The sequence below is a fragment of the Ursus americanus genome, chromosome 18 (genome assembly GCF_024610735.1).
Source record: "Ursus americanus isolate L20-20 chromosome 18, mUrsAme1.1.p, whole genome shotgun sequence".
Taxonomy (NCBI): domain Eukaryota; kingdom Metazoa; phylum Chordata; class Mammalia; order Carnivora; family Ursidae; genus Ursus; species Ursus americanus.
This window is the reverse complement of record NC_142144.1, coordinates 59,323,458-59,337,777: the sequence shown is the minus strand read 5'-3', so window position 1 is coordinate 59,337,777 and position 14,320 is coordinate 59,323,458. Positions and strand designations below refer to the sequence as shown.

General features: G+C 38.6%; 1 protein-coding gene across 5 annotated transcripts in view; it reads left to right on the top strand.

The window, feature by feature from the left end:
* The window catches only part of UHRF2 (ubiquitin like with PHD and ring finger domains 2), a 115,570-nt gene that overhangs the window by 33,502 nt on the left and 67,748 nt on the right, over nucleotides 1–14,320 (top strand). For 4 of the 5 annotated variants that reach the window (XM_087869654.1, XM_087869655.1, XM_045780210.2 and 1 more), the window contains exon 4: nucleotides 3,289–3,507. The exons of the other annotated variant lie outside the window; for it this stretch is intronic. In XM_087869654.1, coding sequence (XP_087725780.1) covers nucleotides 3,289–3,507 — 219 coding nt within the window. The remainder of the gene's footprint in view (nucleotides 1–3,288; nucleotides 3,508–14,320) is intronic. 5 annotated transcript variants of the gene reach the window in all.

The window sequence follows — 14,320 nt, the reverse complement described above, 5'->3', positions numbered from 1 at the left end:
TCTAGAGAATACTGAACATAGATTATGGGATGGAGAATTCCATCTTGGATGCCTTGAATTTGAGGTGCTTCTAAGGTATCTTTTAGAAATGTAGTTGGATATATGAATCTGAAGAAAAAAAATGGGGGTTATGGTGGAGCTTATGTGTCCCTATCCTATGTGTCTTAGGATGCCTGTAGATGAAGATGCCCAGGAAAAGAGTACTCTTTGAGCACTTGGCATGTTCTTGACTTTGATAAGAGAAGTTTTATGTGCCCCTTCCATGTTTGTTTTTATACAGAGCATTGACTTAATATCTCTTTGGCTAGAATTAGAAAAAGTATACTTTATTTTCATGAGTTAGCTTTTATAGACTAGTGCATACATGTAGAGTATATGTATATATAATTCTGTTATGAAATTGTACAAATTTCCAGGGCAAATATAGCTTAAATTCCCTTGCTCTGATATATGGGATGATTTATTTTGCCTTATCTCTGGTAAACATGATTTTATATACAGTTTTGAAACTTGGGTCATGATTTCTACTTGAGATATTTCCTTTCTTAGTATCTACTTAGGCAAACTTTGACAAATTAAGGCAAATGGAGAATTTTTTTGCCGTCGAAATATACTTTCTTACTGTATTAAACATACAGAAATACATAATATGGGGGCGCCTGGGTGGCACAGCAGTTAAGCGTTTGCCTTCAGCTCAGGGCGTGATCCCGGCGTTCTAGGATCGAGTCCCACATCGGGCTCCTCCGTTATGAGCCTGCTTCTTCCTCTCCCACTCCCCCTGCTTGTGTTCCCTCTCTCGCTGGCTGTCTCTATCTCTGTCAAATAAATAAATAAAATCTTAAAAAAAAAAAAAAGAAATACATAGTATGAAAATTATATTTTGGCATCATGACATTATAGCTGAGAAAAGAATCTTACTTAATAGTTTTCTGTCTTATGTGGTCTTAAGAATATTAAAGCAGGAAACAAGTTCACAAACTTCAAAAGTAGAGAAATCCAAAAAAAAAAAAATCTAGTTTAACTTCATTTCACAGATTAGGAGAAATATTGGTTATTTTTGTGACCAAACCAGTGTGAAACAATATGAGTGTATAAACACCAAGTGTTGGGCCAGAGACCTCTAAATTTAGGTTTGACCATTAAAAAATGGGATTGAAATGGGAGAAGAGCAGAACCATAGACATGATTTTGTACTTGTCAGTTTCTTTAGAATTATTTCTGTGGGATAATGACAATATTAACTGTTTACTTAACCCATTGTGTACTGTCTTAAGCACTTTACAAGTCTTCACATTTTAGTTCTGGAAACAGCCACATGTGATATTGTTAGTTAACAGTAAGGTACATTTTACTACATTTTACATATGACAGGTTTAGTAAGGAGACAGAGTTTTCCAAAGGATATCCAGTAGTAAGAAGCTGAAATGGGGGGGGGGTGCCTGGGTGGCACAGCGGTTAAGCGTCTGCCTTCAGCTCAGGGCGTGATCCCGGCGTTCTGGGATCGAGCCCCACATCAGGCTCCTCGGCTATGAGCCTGCTTCTTCCTCTCCCACTCCCCCTGCTTGTGTTCCCTCTCTCGCTGGCTGTCTCTATCTATGTCGAATAAATAAATAAAATCTTTAAAAAAAAAAAAAAGCTGAAATGGGAATTTAAACCCAGCCAGTGAAGACACGAGGATGATAAAGGACTCAAAACCTTTTTATATAAGTTGAAGGAAATCCACTTAAAATATTTTTACTTAAAAGGGAATATTGAGGGTGGCAGGAACATTTAGACTGTCCAGTATTAGGTCTTTTGTGAACAATGTATAAATTTCTTCGTGGGACTTAGGCATAAAATGAGTTCCAAAGCTTATGTTTGATCCACTATCAAGTATTTTCTCTTCCCTGTGTCTGAACTGTATGAAGATAGAATGGCTTTTCTGAGGGTTAAAACTGTCCCCTTATCACTTACTGTCCAAGCAGAGGTTACATGCTTATTTGGAAGGCTTGTGGTAGAAGGGAGTTATGGCATAAGAAGGGAAAAATGGACCAGATCCATACTGAGACCCTTTGCTAATCCTGAGATTTTTCTTTTTCAATTAACTAAAATATGAAGAGACTTTGTTAAATTGGATGATTTAACTAAAGGTGATAAAACTAAAGATCCCACCTGGGATTTATACCCATTTACTTTGAATGAGTTATGTATACTGTGAGCGTCCTAGGCTTGCACAGTTCTTGGTTTCTTGAGAAGAACCAAGGCTTTCCTGCTAGAGCTGCTTCCAACTTTGGACCCACTTACATTTTGAGCAGGCCACTCGGTTAAGGGTTAATGGTCTTTTCTTTTTGTTTCTACCTTGTTAATACTGTCACACTAGGGTATGATATTTATTCTTATAGCACACTAGGTTTGTCAAACTGGAACATGCTTTTCAATTGCAGGTTTTGTGAAAATTGATTGCTGAGCCTCATTCCCAGATTATCTGACTCATTAGATCTGAAGTGGAGACAGAGAATTTGCATTTGTAACATGTTCCCAGATGATGTTGATTTTGCTGGTCTGGGGCTCATACTTTGAGAAACACCATTTTGGTAGTTTGGCCTACCTCAACAGATTGAGCTTTACAAGAATAGGAACCAGACTTCACTCATTTCTTTGTCCCCCTACCACCAAGAAATACATAAAGGTAACAGGTCTTAATTTTGTAGCAACTGTTAACTGTTTCATTGCTCTCTTTGGCTTGTTGATACCAGAAGTTAGGCCTAAAATTTAGGAAACTTCTAAAGCTTTAGGTTTGGGTCAGGTTTCGTTTTAAGTTAAGCTTACCTTTAGAAACACAAAATCAAGATTCTGCTAGAATTATTTCACATGGGTCCACTTTTTTTTTTCTTTTTGCCATTACTAGGCTGCATGGCTACCTGTAAGGAAAAATGGAGGTTATGAAATATACTGATTTGTACTAAGTTCATCTTCTTATGTGTAAAGCAAGCAGCAGATCTCAATGAACTGATTTCTGAGCTCAAGAACAGGTCAACATCTAGTTCTCTTAAAGTAATTTTTAAGCTAAGGCTAGAATGTGCAGCAAGAAGAGCTCGTATTTTTTACCTACTCCTAGCTCTTAAGCTAGCAAAGAATGTCTTATGAAATTGTTAGCAAGGACTGTTTATCCTGGCAGTTACAATCATGAAAAAATACCGTTTAAGTGAAATTAAGAATGTTTAGGTTTTTATGTATTTGCATATACTTTTAGTCTTTGGTAGTAATCATAAGCAGCATTCTGTGATTCTTCTCTTTTTCTCTCCTCAGATATCCAGAAAGTGGTACGGTAGAAATAAATGTCAAGGATCTTCGACCACGAGCTAGAACCAATTTGAAATGGAATGAACTAAATGTCGGTGATGTGGTAATGGTTAATTACTCTGTAGAAAATCCTAGTAATAGAGGATTTTGGTTTGATGCAGAAATTACCACATTGAAGACAATCTCAAGGACTAAAAAAGAACTTCGTGTGAATATTATCTTAGGGTAAGATTACTTACACTGATGTCCTTTAGCTACTGAAGTAATCAAGGAATGTAATATTTAGGCATTATGCACATTGTCCTTAGGTAAAAAAAAAAATGGAATCTATGAAAGTTAGGAATTAATGTACTAAAGGGGAACTTTTTAAAATACGTTCTTGAGATTTTTGTATTAAGGATGGCCCTTAAATGTCCATCACTGCTTTAATGCTGGATATGTTATTTAGAAGCATCTTGTAAGTACCTGAATATTTTATTCGAGAAATCCTTGCTTACTTCATAGGTTTCTTATAGGTAATATACAATAGTATTTCAATAGCTGTGGTTACTATGAGGATCTATGTTGATATAATAGCAGTGAATATCAACCTAATCAGCTGTCTACTATACTTGTAAGACTAGCTGAAATTATCCTTTATACTAATTTTCTTCCGTTTACAGAATTTAAGAAGCTGAGTAAAGAGAATTCAAAATGTAAAATATCACTCAAAATGCCAAATTTCTCCACTATTTCCATCATTAATTCTTTTATTGGGGCGCCTGGGTGGCTTAAGTTGGTTGAATGTCTGCTTTTGGCTCAGGTCATGATCCCAGGGTCCTGGGATTGAGTTCCCGCATCGGGCTCCTTACTCAGGAGGGAGCCTGCTTCTCCCGTTGCCTGCCGTTCCCCCTCCTTGTGCTCCATAACTCTGTCTATGACAAACAAATAAGTAAAATTAAAAATATATATATTTTGGTGTTTCACTCAAGTAATAAAGTACCATGCATTGTTTCACAACTACTTTTTTACACATAGGAAAATATTATCACCATCTTTCTGTGTCCAATTCTTTTTTTTCCTTTTTAATTTTTTATTATGTTAGTCACCATACAGTACATCCTTAGTTTTTGATGTAGCGTTCCATGATTCATTGTTTGTGTATAACACCCAGTGCTCCATGCAATATGTGCCCTCCTTAATACCCATCACCAGCCTATCCCAGTCCCCCATCCCCCTCCCTTCTGAAGCCCTCTTTGTTTCCCAGAGTCCATAGTCTCTCGTGGTTCATTCCCCCTTCTGTTTACCCGCCCTTCATGCTTCCCTCCCTTCTCCTACCGATCTCCCTGCTATTCCTTATGTTCCATAAATGAATGAAACCATATGATTATTATCTTTCTCTGCTTGACTTATTTCACTTTGCACAATCTCCTCCACTCCCATCCATGTTGCTGTAAATGTTGGGTAATTGTTCCTTCTAATGGCTGAGTAATATTCCAATGTATATATGGACCACATCTTCTTAATCCATTCGTCTGTTGAAGGGCATCTCAGCTCCTTCCACAATTTAGCTATTGTGGACAATGCTGCTATGAACATTGGGGTGCATATGGCCCTTGCGGTCACTACGTCTGTATCTTTGAGGTGAATACCCAGTAGTGCAATTGCTGGGTCATAGGGTAGCTCAATTTTTAACTTTTTGAGGGATTTCCACAGTGTTTTCCAAAGTGGCTGTACCAACTTGCATTCCCACCAACCGTGTAAGAGGGTTCCCCTTTCTCCACACCCTCTCCAACATTTGTTGTTTCTTGCCTTGTCCATTTTTGCCATTCTAACTGGCATAAGGTGGTATCTCAAGATGGTTTTGATTTGAATTTTCCTGATGGCTAATGATTTTGAACATTTTTTCATGTGTCTGTTAGCCATTTGTATGTCTTCATTGGAAAAGTGTCTGTTCATATCTTCTGCCCATTTCTTGATTTAATTGTTTCTTACGTATTGAGTTTGAGAAGTTCTTTGTAGATCTTGGATACCAGTCTTTTATCTGCAGTATCATTTGCAAATATCTTCTCCCATTCCGTGGGCTGCCTCTTAGTTTTTTTGACTGTTTCCTTGCCTGTGCAGAAGCTTTTTATCTTGATGAAGTCCCGCAAGTTCATTTTTTCTTGTGTCTCTTGCCTTTGGAGTTGTGTCATGAAAAAAGTTGCTGTGGCCGATGTCGTAGAGGTTGCTGCCTATGTTCTCCTCTAGGATTTTGATGGATTCCTGTCTCACATCGAGATCTTTCATCCATTTGGAGTTTATCTTTGTGTATGGTATGAGAGAGTGGTCAAGTTTCATTCTTTTGTATATAGATGTCCAATTTTCCCAGCACCATTTATTGAAGAGACTGTCTTTTTTCCACTGGATGTTTTTACTGTTTTGTCAAAGATTAGTAACCCATAGAGCCGAGGGTCCATTTCTGGAGTCTCTATTCTGTTCCCTTGGTCTATGTGTCTGTTTTTGTGCCAGTACCATACTGCCTTTGTGATCACAGCTTTGCAGTACAGCTTGAAATCCGGCAACATGATGCCCCCAGCTTTGTTTTTCTTTTTACATTTCCTTGGGCGATTCGGGGCCTTTTCTGGTTTCACACAAATTTAAGGGCTGTTTGTTCCAGTTCTTTGAAAAATGTCATTGGTATTTTGATCGGGGTGGCATTGAAAGTGTAGATTGCTCTGGGTAGCATAGACATTTCAACTATGTTTATTCTTCCCATCCATGAGCATGGAATGTTTTTCCATCTTTTGTGTCTTCTTCAGTGTCTTTCAAGAGTGATTTGTAGTTTCTAGAATATAGATCCTTTACGTCTCTGGTTAAGTTAATTCTGAGATATCATATGATTTTTGGTGTTATTGTAAATGGAATCCATTCCCTAATTTTCTTCAGTCTCATTGTTCGTGTATAGAAATGCAACTGATTTCTGAGCATTGATTTTGTATCCCACCACATTACTGAATTGCTCTATAACTTCTAATAGTTTGGGAGTGGATTCCTTTGGGTTTTCCATATAGAGTATCATGTCATCTGCGAAGAGAGAGAGTTTGACTTCTTCGCCGATTTGAATACCTTTTATCCCTTTTTGTTGTCTGATTGCTGTTGCAAGGACTTCTAGTACTATGTTGCATAATAATGGCGGGAGTGGGCATCCTTGTCGTGTTCCTGATCTTAAGGGAAAGGCTTCCAGCTTTTCCCCATTGAGAATGATATTTGCTGTAGGCTTTTCATAGATGGTTTTGATGAAATTGAGGAATGTACCCTCTATCCCTACACTCTGAAGTGTTTTAATGAGGAAAGGATGCTGTATTTTGTCAAATGCTTTTCTGCATCAGTTGAGAGAGTCATATGGTTCTTGACTCTTTTCTTGTTGATATGATCTATCACAGTGATCGATTTGAGAATGTTGAACCACCCTTGCATCCCAGGGATGAATCCCACTTGGTCGTGATGGATATTCCTTTTAATGTACTGTTGGATCCTATTAGCTAGGATCCTGTTGAGAATTTTGGCATCCATATTCATCAGGGATATCGGTCTGTAATTCTCCTTTTTGATGGGGTCTTTGTGTGGTTTGGAGATCAAGGTAATACTGGCCTCATAGAATGAGTTTGGTAGTTTTCCTTCTGCTTCTATTTTTTGAAATAGCTTCAGGAGAATAGGTATTATTTCTTCTTTGAATGTTTGGTAGAATTCCCCAGGGAATCCGTCAGGCCCTGGACTCTTATTTTTGGGAGGTTTTTGATCATTGCTTCAATCTCTTCAAAATTAATCGGTCTGTTTAAATAATCAATTTATTCCTGTTTCACTGTTGGTAGTTTATAGGTTTCCGGAAGGCATCCATTTCTTCCAGGTTGTTTAATTTATTGCCATATAGTTGTTGATAAAAGTTTCTAATGATCCTTCCTATTTCATTGGTGTTGGTCATGATCTCTCCCCTTTTATTCATAATTTTATTAATTTGGGTCCTTTCTCTATTCTTTTACATGAGTCTGGCCAGTGGTTTATCAATCTTATTTATTCTTTCAAAGAATCAGCTTTTAGTTTTGTTGATCTGCTCTACTGTGCTCCTGGTTTCTAATTCATTGATATCTAATCTTGATCACCTGCCTTCTCGTGCGTGGGTTAGGCCTGTTCTTCTGTTCCAGCTCCAGCTTCTTGAGGTGAGAATATAAAAACTGCAGTTTAGATTGTTCTGTTTTTTTGAGTGAGGCTTGGATGGCTATGTATTTTCCCCTTAGGACTGCCTTTGCAGTGTCCCATAGGTTTTGGACCGATGTGTTTTTGTTCTCATTGGTCTCCATAAATTGTTTAAATTGATTTTTAATCTCCTGGTTTCCCAATCATTCTTAAGTAGGATATTTCTTAGTTTCCAAGTGTTTGAGTTTCTTCCAAATTTTTCCTTGTGATTGAGTTCCAGTTTCAAAGCATTGTGGTCTGAGAATATGCAGGGAATAATCTCAGTCTTTTGGTATCAGTTGAGACCTGTTTGTGACCCAGCATATGGTCTATTCTGCAGAAAGTTCCATATGCGTTCGAAAAGCGTGAGGATTCTGTTGTTCTGGGGTGTAGTGTTCTGTATGTATCTATGAGGTCCATCTGGTCCGGTATGTCATTCGAAGCTCTTGTTTCTTTGTTGATTTTCTGCTTAGGTGATCTGTCTATTGCTGAGAGCGGAGTGTTGAGGTCCCCTACTATTAATGTATTATTATCTATATGTCTCTTTATTCTGGTTAAGAGTTGGCTTGTGTGTCTAGCTGCTCCCCTGTTGGGGGCATAGATATTTATAATTGTTAGATCCTCTTGTTGGATACACCCTTTAAGAATAATATAGTTTCCTTCTGTATCTCTAACTACAGTCTTTAGTTTAACATTTAATCCGTCTGATATGAGAATTGCTACCCCAGCTTTCTTTTGAGGTCCGTTGGCATGAAAGATGGTTTTCCATCCCTTCACTTTCAGTCTGGATCTTTTCTTTTCTTTTCTCTTTTCTCTTTTTTCTCTTTTCTCTTCTCTTCTCTTTTCTTCTCTTCTCTTTTCTTTTCTTTTCTTTTCTTTTCTTTTCTTTCTTTCTTTCAAGATTTTATTTATTTATTTGGCAGAGACAGCCAGGGAGAGAGGGAACACAAGCAGGGGGAGTAGGAGAGGAAGAAGCAGTCTCCCAGTAGAGGAGCCTGATGTGGGGCTCGGTCCCAGAACACTGGGATCACGCCCTGAGCCGAAGGCAGATGCTTAATGACTGAGCCACCCAGGCGCCCCACAGATGTATCTTTAAATTCAAAATGAGTCTCTTGGAGACAGCATATGGATTTGTTGTGTCTTTTTATCCAATCTGCAACCCTGTGGCATTTATGGGAGCATTTAGGCCATTCACATTGAGAGTGATTATTGAGAGATATGATTTTAATGATGTTGTGCTGCCTGTGAAGTCTTTGTTTTCTATACATTGTAAATTTCTGTCTATATCACTCTTGGGGTCTTTTTACTTTTATAGAACCCCCCTTAATATTTCTTCTAGGTCCGGCTTGGCGGTCACATATTCTTTCAGTTTCTGACGGTTTTGGAAGGTCCTTGTCTCTCCATCCATTCTGAATGACAGCCTTGCTGAGTAAAGGATCCTTGACTGCTTGTTCCTCTCACTTAGTGCTCTGAATATGTCTTTCCAGCTTTTTCTGGCCTGCCAGGTCTCTGTAGACAGGTCTGATGTTATTCTGATGGCCCTCCTTCTGTAGGTGAGGATTCTCTTCCCACTGGCTGCTGTCAAGATTGTATCCGTGCATCTAAGATTTGTGAATTGTGCTATTATGTGACGTGGTGTAGATCTGTTCTCATTGATCTTGGGAGGGGTGCTCTCTGCCTCTTGGACATGAATGCTTGTTTCCTTTGCCAGATTAGGGAAGTTCTCAGCTACAATTTGTTCAGATATCTCTTCTAGACCTTTCTCTTTCTCCACTCCCTCAGGGATGCTGGTGATTCTGACATTGGAATGGTTCATTGAGTCAGTAATCTCCCGTAACGTACATTCTTGAGATTGGATTTTTTTAAGCCAAATTCCCATTTTTTCCCTTTTTTTCTATCATCCCATCTTCCAGTTCACTAATTCCTTCTTCTGTCTCATTACCCTGGCCATCAGAGCATCCAGTTTAGACTGCATTTGATTCATAGCATTTTTAATTTCTCCCAGATTCGCTCTCATTTCCGCCCTTATAGATTCTATATTCTTGTTAATATTTTCATTACTATCTTTTTCCCGCCTATACATCATCTTGACCATTGTTACTCTGAACTCCATTTCTGACAATTGGGTTATGTCCATATCTATCAGTTCTGTGGCAGAGGCCACAGTCTCTGTCTCCTTTCTTTGTGGGGATTCCTCCTCATGGTCATTCTGATGAGGAGAGGTCACGGGGATGCACAGAGCCCAGATTATTGACCAGGACCCAGGCAGTGTACACTTGTTTTATAGGGACCTTAGGGATGTGGGCTTCTTGTTTTTTCAGCCTGCCTTCTGGGTGGAGGGGCCAGCCACGCTGATACTCAGGCAACCCTGTTTCGGGTAGAGTCTCCGTGTCCCCTGGGAGGGGGGATGGGGATGGGCACACTGTGAGCTGATATTTCCGGGCTTTTGTTCTCTGGCGGCTTTCCCTGGCGGTTTTCTGTGACTCTTCTGAGAGTCAGAGCAGCCGTGGCCGTGTCCTAGTCTCTGTTTCAGAACAGAGAGATCGCAGTCTGCTCTCCACTGATCCCTCCTGGCCACTTTAACTCTGTTTCCGTCGGTGCTGCTAAAAACCCCTCAGTGGCCGGTTGTGCGCCCCACAGCCACTCTCTCAGCCCCCGCTCCCAGGGCTGGCACATCTGTCTCCTTTGTGCTTCTAACACCGCCAACTGCCCTGGGTTCCCACGTGCGCTCCTGAGCTCCCTGTTTCAGTGTGGTTTGTGCGCTGCGGAGTTCCAGTTTTCAGTCTGGTCTACTCGCGCTCCCGAGGTCCCGGTTTCAGTCTGGTTTGAGTGAGTCCTCCAGAGCTCTGGTTTTCAGTCCGGTTGCGCGCATGTTCCCGGGCTCCCGGTCTCAGTCTGCTTTCTCGCGGGTACCGGTCCGCAAATCTGGCCCGCTCTTCTGTGCAGGTGGCTACTGCTTCCTGGTGCCCGAGCCTCGGGGCTCCCTCCCCCTTCCGTTTATCTTCCGATATTTGTGCGCAGATTCACGGCTCCCCGCTTCGTACCTCGATACTCAGTGCCAGAGATGTTCGTTTGTAGAGATCCAGGTGTATCTTCCTAGTCTCAGGCTGATTTCATGGGTGTTCAGGATGATCTGGTAGATATCCAGTTCGATTCAGGAGACCAGCTGAAAAAAAGGTCCCCTACTCCTCCACCATCTTTTTTCATCCTGTGGCCAGTTCTTTTGAATAGAGTTTATTGGTTGAACAGTCACTAATTTATTTTTTTTAATGTTTGTTTAATTGTTTCTACTTCTTACAGTATTTAAGTGAATAATTTCATATATGAATTTTGTGCTTTGCTGTGTTTTTTTTTTTTTAGAAGGAATTCTTATGAATACATTTTTGTCGCGCATTGGGGATTCTAGAACAATCCTGGCAGTTGTGTATGTGTGTGTATAGGAAGCAACCAGGGCGCCTGGGTGGCTCAGTCGTTAAGTGTCTGCCTTCGGCTCAGGACGTGATCCCAGAGTCCTGGGATCGAGCCCCACATCAGGCTCCTCTGCTGGGAGCCTGCTTCTTCCTCTCCCACTCCCCCTGCCTGTGTTCCCTCTCTCGCTAGTTGTCTCTCTCTCTGTCAAATAAATAAATAAAATCTTAAAAAAAAAAAAAAAAAGAAAGAAACAGCCATACTAAGATTCTTGTCAAGTTCTGATTAATAGAATTATTATATGTTATATATAATATATTGAATAGATATATAATGTGGATTATATGTTAAATATAATGGATATATTATAACAAATCAGCTTAAGTATCTTCTTATGATTAATAATACAGAGTAGGGGTCAGTTAACTACAACTCAGTGGTTGCCTGATTTTTATGAAAATAGTTACTGGAACATAGTAATGCCCTCCATTTACACATTATCTATGGCTATTTTTGCATTCAGCATTGTTCAGTGGTTGCAACTGAGACTCCCTGGCTTGCAAACCTAAACTATTTACTCTCTGACCCTTCATGGAAAACGTTTGCTAACTCCTAAGATAAAAAGAATGTTGTGAGGTGCTGAAAATAGCTTATATTTTAGAAAACAGTTTCAGAACTTTCTACAAACAAAAGTGTGATTTTGTTGCCAGGTAAGGATGTAACTCAGGCTTCTAAGCAACTTGAAAATTGGTTATGGATGCAAATCATGAAGAAAAGGAACAGGCCTCTACATAAATGGGTTATATAGGGGACCGTATAACGTACTTGAGTGTAAGAAGTACAATACAGCATGTGTATATGATAGGAGGAGATAACAGTACTCAATAGCATAGAGTTTAAAAAAAAAAAAAAGCTTGCTCTTTAAAAAAATTTTCCCTGTGTGATTCTGAAGTATAGTTAGAGAGGAGCACCCTGGCTTTAGGGACTAGAACTAAGATTGAGTGGAAATTATCGATGGTCAAATATTGGCTCACTAGAGAGAACAGTTATGTGATAGCTATCCCAAAGAGTAAAACACATTGTCCTGTAAAATATTATGTTCTCTGTCATGTAAGTTTTTACTAGACGTGTTAGTAACATAAGAGCTTAAAAAGGAGTCAGTGTGGCATGTGGCTGTGGATAGGATTTTTTTTTTTTTCATGGTTAGAAATCTTTTTACTGGAAAAAGTGGATAAATAGCAGAATATGAAGGTCTTAATGTATTCTGCTGTTGACAGCTTTGGGCTGTTACAGACTGTGCTGTCGTGACATCATCATACCTGATGCTTATGTGCGTTAGTTTTTGTAGGCTGCATCTTGCCTAGAAGTAGAATTGCTGGGTTGTAGAACCTGTACATCTTGACTTGATAGATACGACCAAATATTTAAGTAGCTCTATTAGGTTACACTTCTACAGCAGTATTAGAGGTCCCATTGCTCTGCATTCTCCTCCACACTTGATTTTGTCACACTTGAATTTTTGCTAAGCAGAGGGGTATATAATGAAATAGTATATCATTATGGTTTTGATTTGCATTTCCTTGACTAATGAGATTGATAACCTTATGTTTGTTGGCAAATTTAGATACCTTTTGTGAGGACCCTGTTCCAAACATTGTTTTGTTGTTAGTCTGTATTACTGATTTTTTTTAAGAGTTCTGATTATGAAGACTCGATCATTTCAGTTATGTGTAGAGAAAATATTTTTGCTTTTATAGCTTTTTTCATGTTTTGAATAATAGTCTTAATTTTAAATAGTTTATTAAATTTTTCCTCCTGATGCTTACACATGCTATGTCTTAAACCTTCTGGGTTTGGGTGGGGAGTGGGGGCTATGGGTGAAGGTGGTCAAAGGGTACAAACTTACACTCCAGGGATATAATGTACAGCATGGTAACTATAGTTAGCAATACTGTATTATATATTTGAAAGTTGCTGAGAGCAGTTCTTAAAAGTTCTCATCACAGAAAGAAATTACAACTATCTGAGGTGATGGAAGTTAACTTTTTGTGGTAATCATTTCAGTGTATACATCTATCAGATCATTGTATTGTATACCTTAAACTTACACAGTATATGTCTGTTATATCTCAGTAAAACATGGAGTGGGCAGGGGAGAAACTTTTCTTACCCAAAATGCATTAAGATACTCTTCATTATTAAAAAAGCTTTGTGGTTTTGCCTTTCTTTAGTAGGTCTTTAATCCATTTGAAGTAGGTTTTGAGGTAAGGGTTTGACTTCCCTTGATATATATGGATAATCATTTTTCCTGGCAGTGCTTATAAAAAAGCCCATTTTTCCCTCACTGGTCCTCAGTATGACCTCATATCAAGTATGTAATTTGATGCATCCATCTGGTTTCCATTCTGTACCATTGGTCTATTTTGTGTATCCTAATATCAGTTCCACATTTTAATAATATGACAGGACAGGGCTTCCTACCTTGTTCTGCAGTAGTTCTCTGTTTTCTTGGGTCTGTGTGCTTTCATTTCAGTTTTCCAAACCATCTGGGTAATTTAAACATAAAAACCATTGGGAGTTTAATATACTGTGTTGACTCTAACCCAGAAATGTGCTTTTTCTCCATTTATTTAGGTCTTTAATGTGTTTTTCTCATATTTTTATTAGGTTGAACCATATAATGTGTTTTTATAAGTTCAAAATAATTGATTGATGGCAGTTATATGGTAGAACTTAATATTCTCCAGAGATCTGATCAGATATGAGTCTGTTATCCTTTCTTAACTTTAGGTATTACTTATTGTTCCAATAAATGCAATTTTGGGGGTGGGGGTCACTGATATACAAGTAACCTTTGATCTTGGATCTAGTAGCCTTACTAGATTTATTAGTTTTTATTTACATGTAGATTTTTTGGGGGGAATTTTTGTGATTGTAATCATCTCTGAATTATGACGTTTTTGTCTTTTAATTTTTTTAATTCACTAGCTGCCCTTTAGTACATTGTTCAAAGGATGTGGTGATAACAGGCATCTTTTTTCTCCCTTACCTCTAAGAAAAACTTTTCAAAACTTCACCAATAACTATAGTACTTGACATAAGCATTTTGTGGATATGCTGTCCTGGGTTTGCATTGGCAATATTTTGTGTGGAATTTTTGCATTTGTGTTAATGAGTAAAATTTGCATGTTAGTTTTCCTATCTAGCTGTTCTTCACAAATTATTCGGTTTTTATAAAATAATTAGAATATTCTTTGTCTTTTGGTGAAGTTTTGTGTCCTTTTCTTGGCTGATTGGTAGAACTTTTCAGTAAAGTCTTCTGGGGCTGAGCTTTCTTTGTGGGAAGGATTTTTATGATTGGCTCAATTTCTGTAATGATAGGGAGACTCTGATTTTCTATTTCTTGAAATAAAATTTTATTTTTTAGGTACTCGAT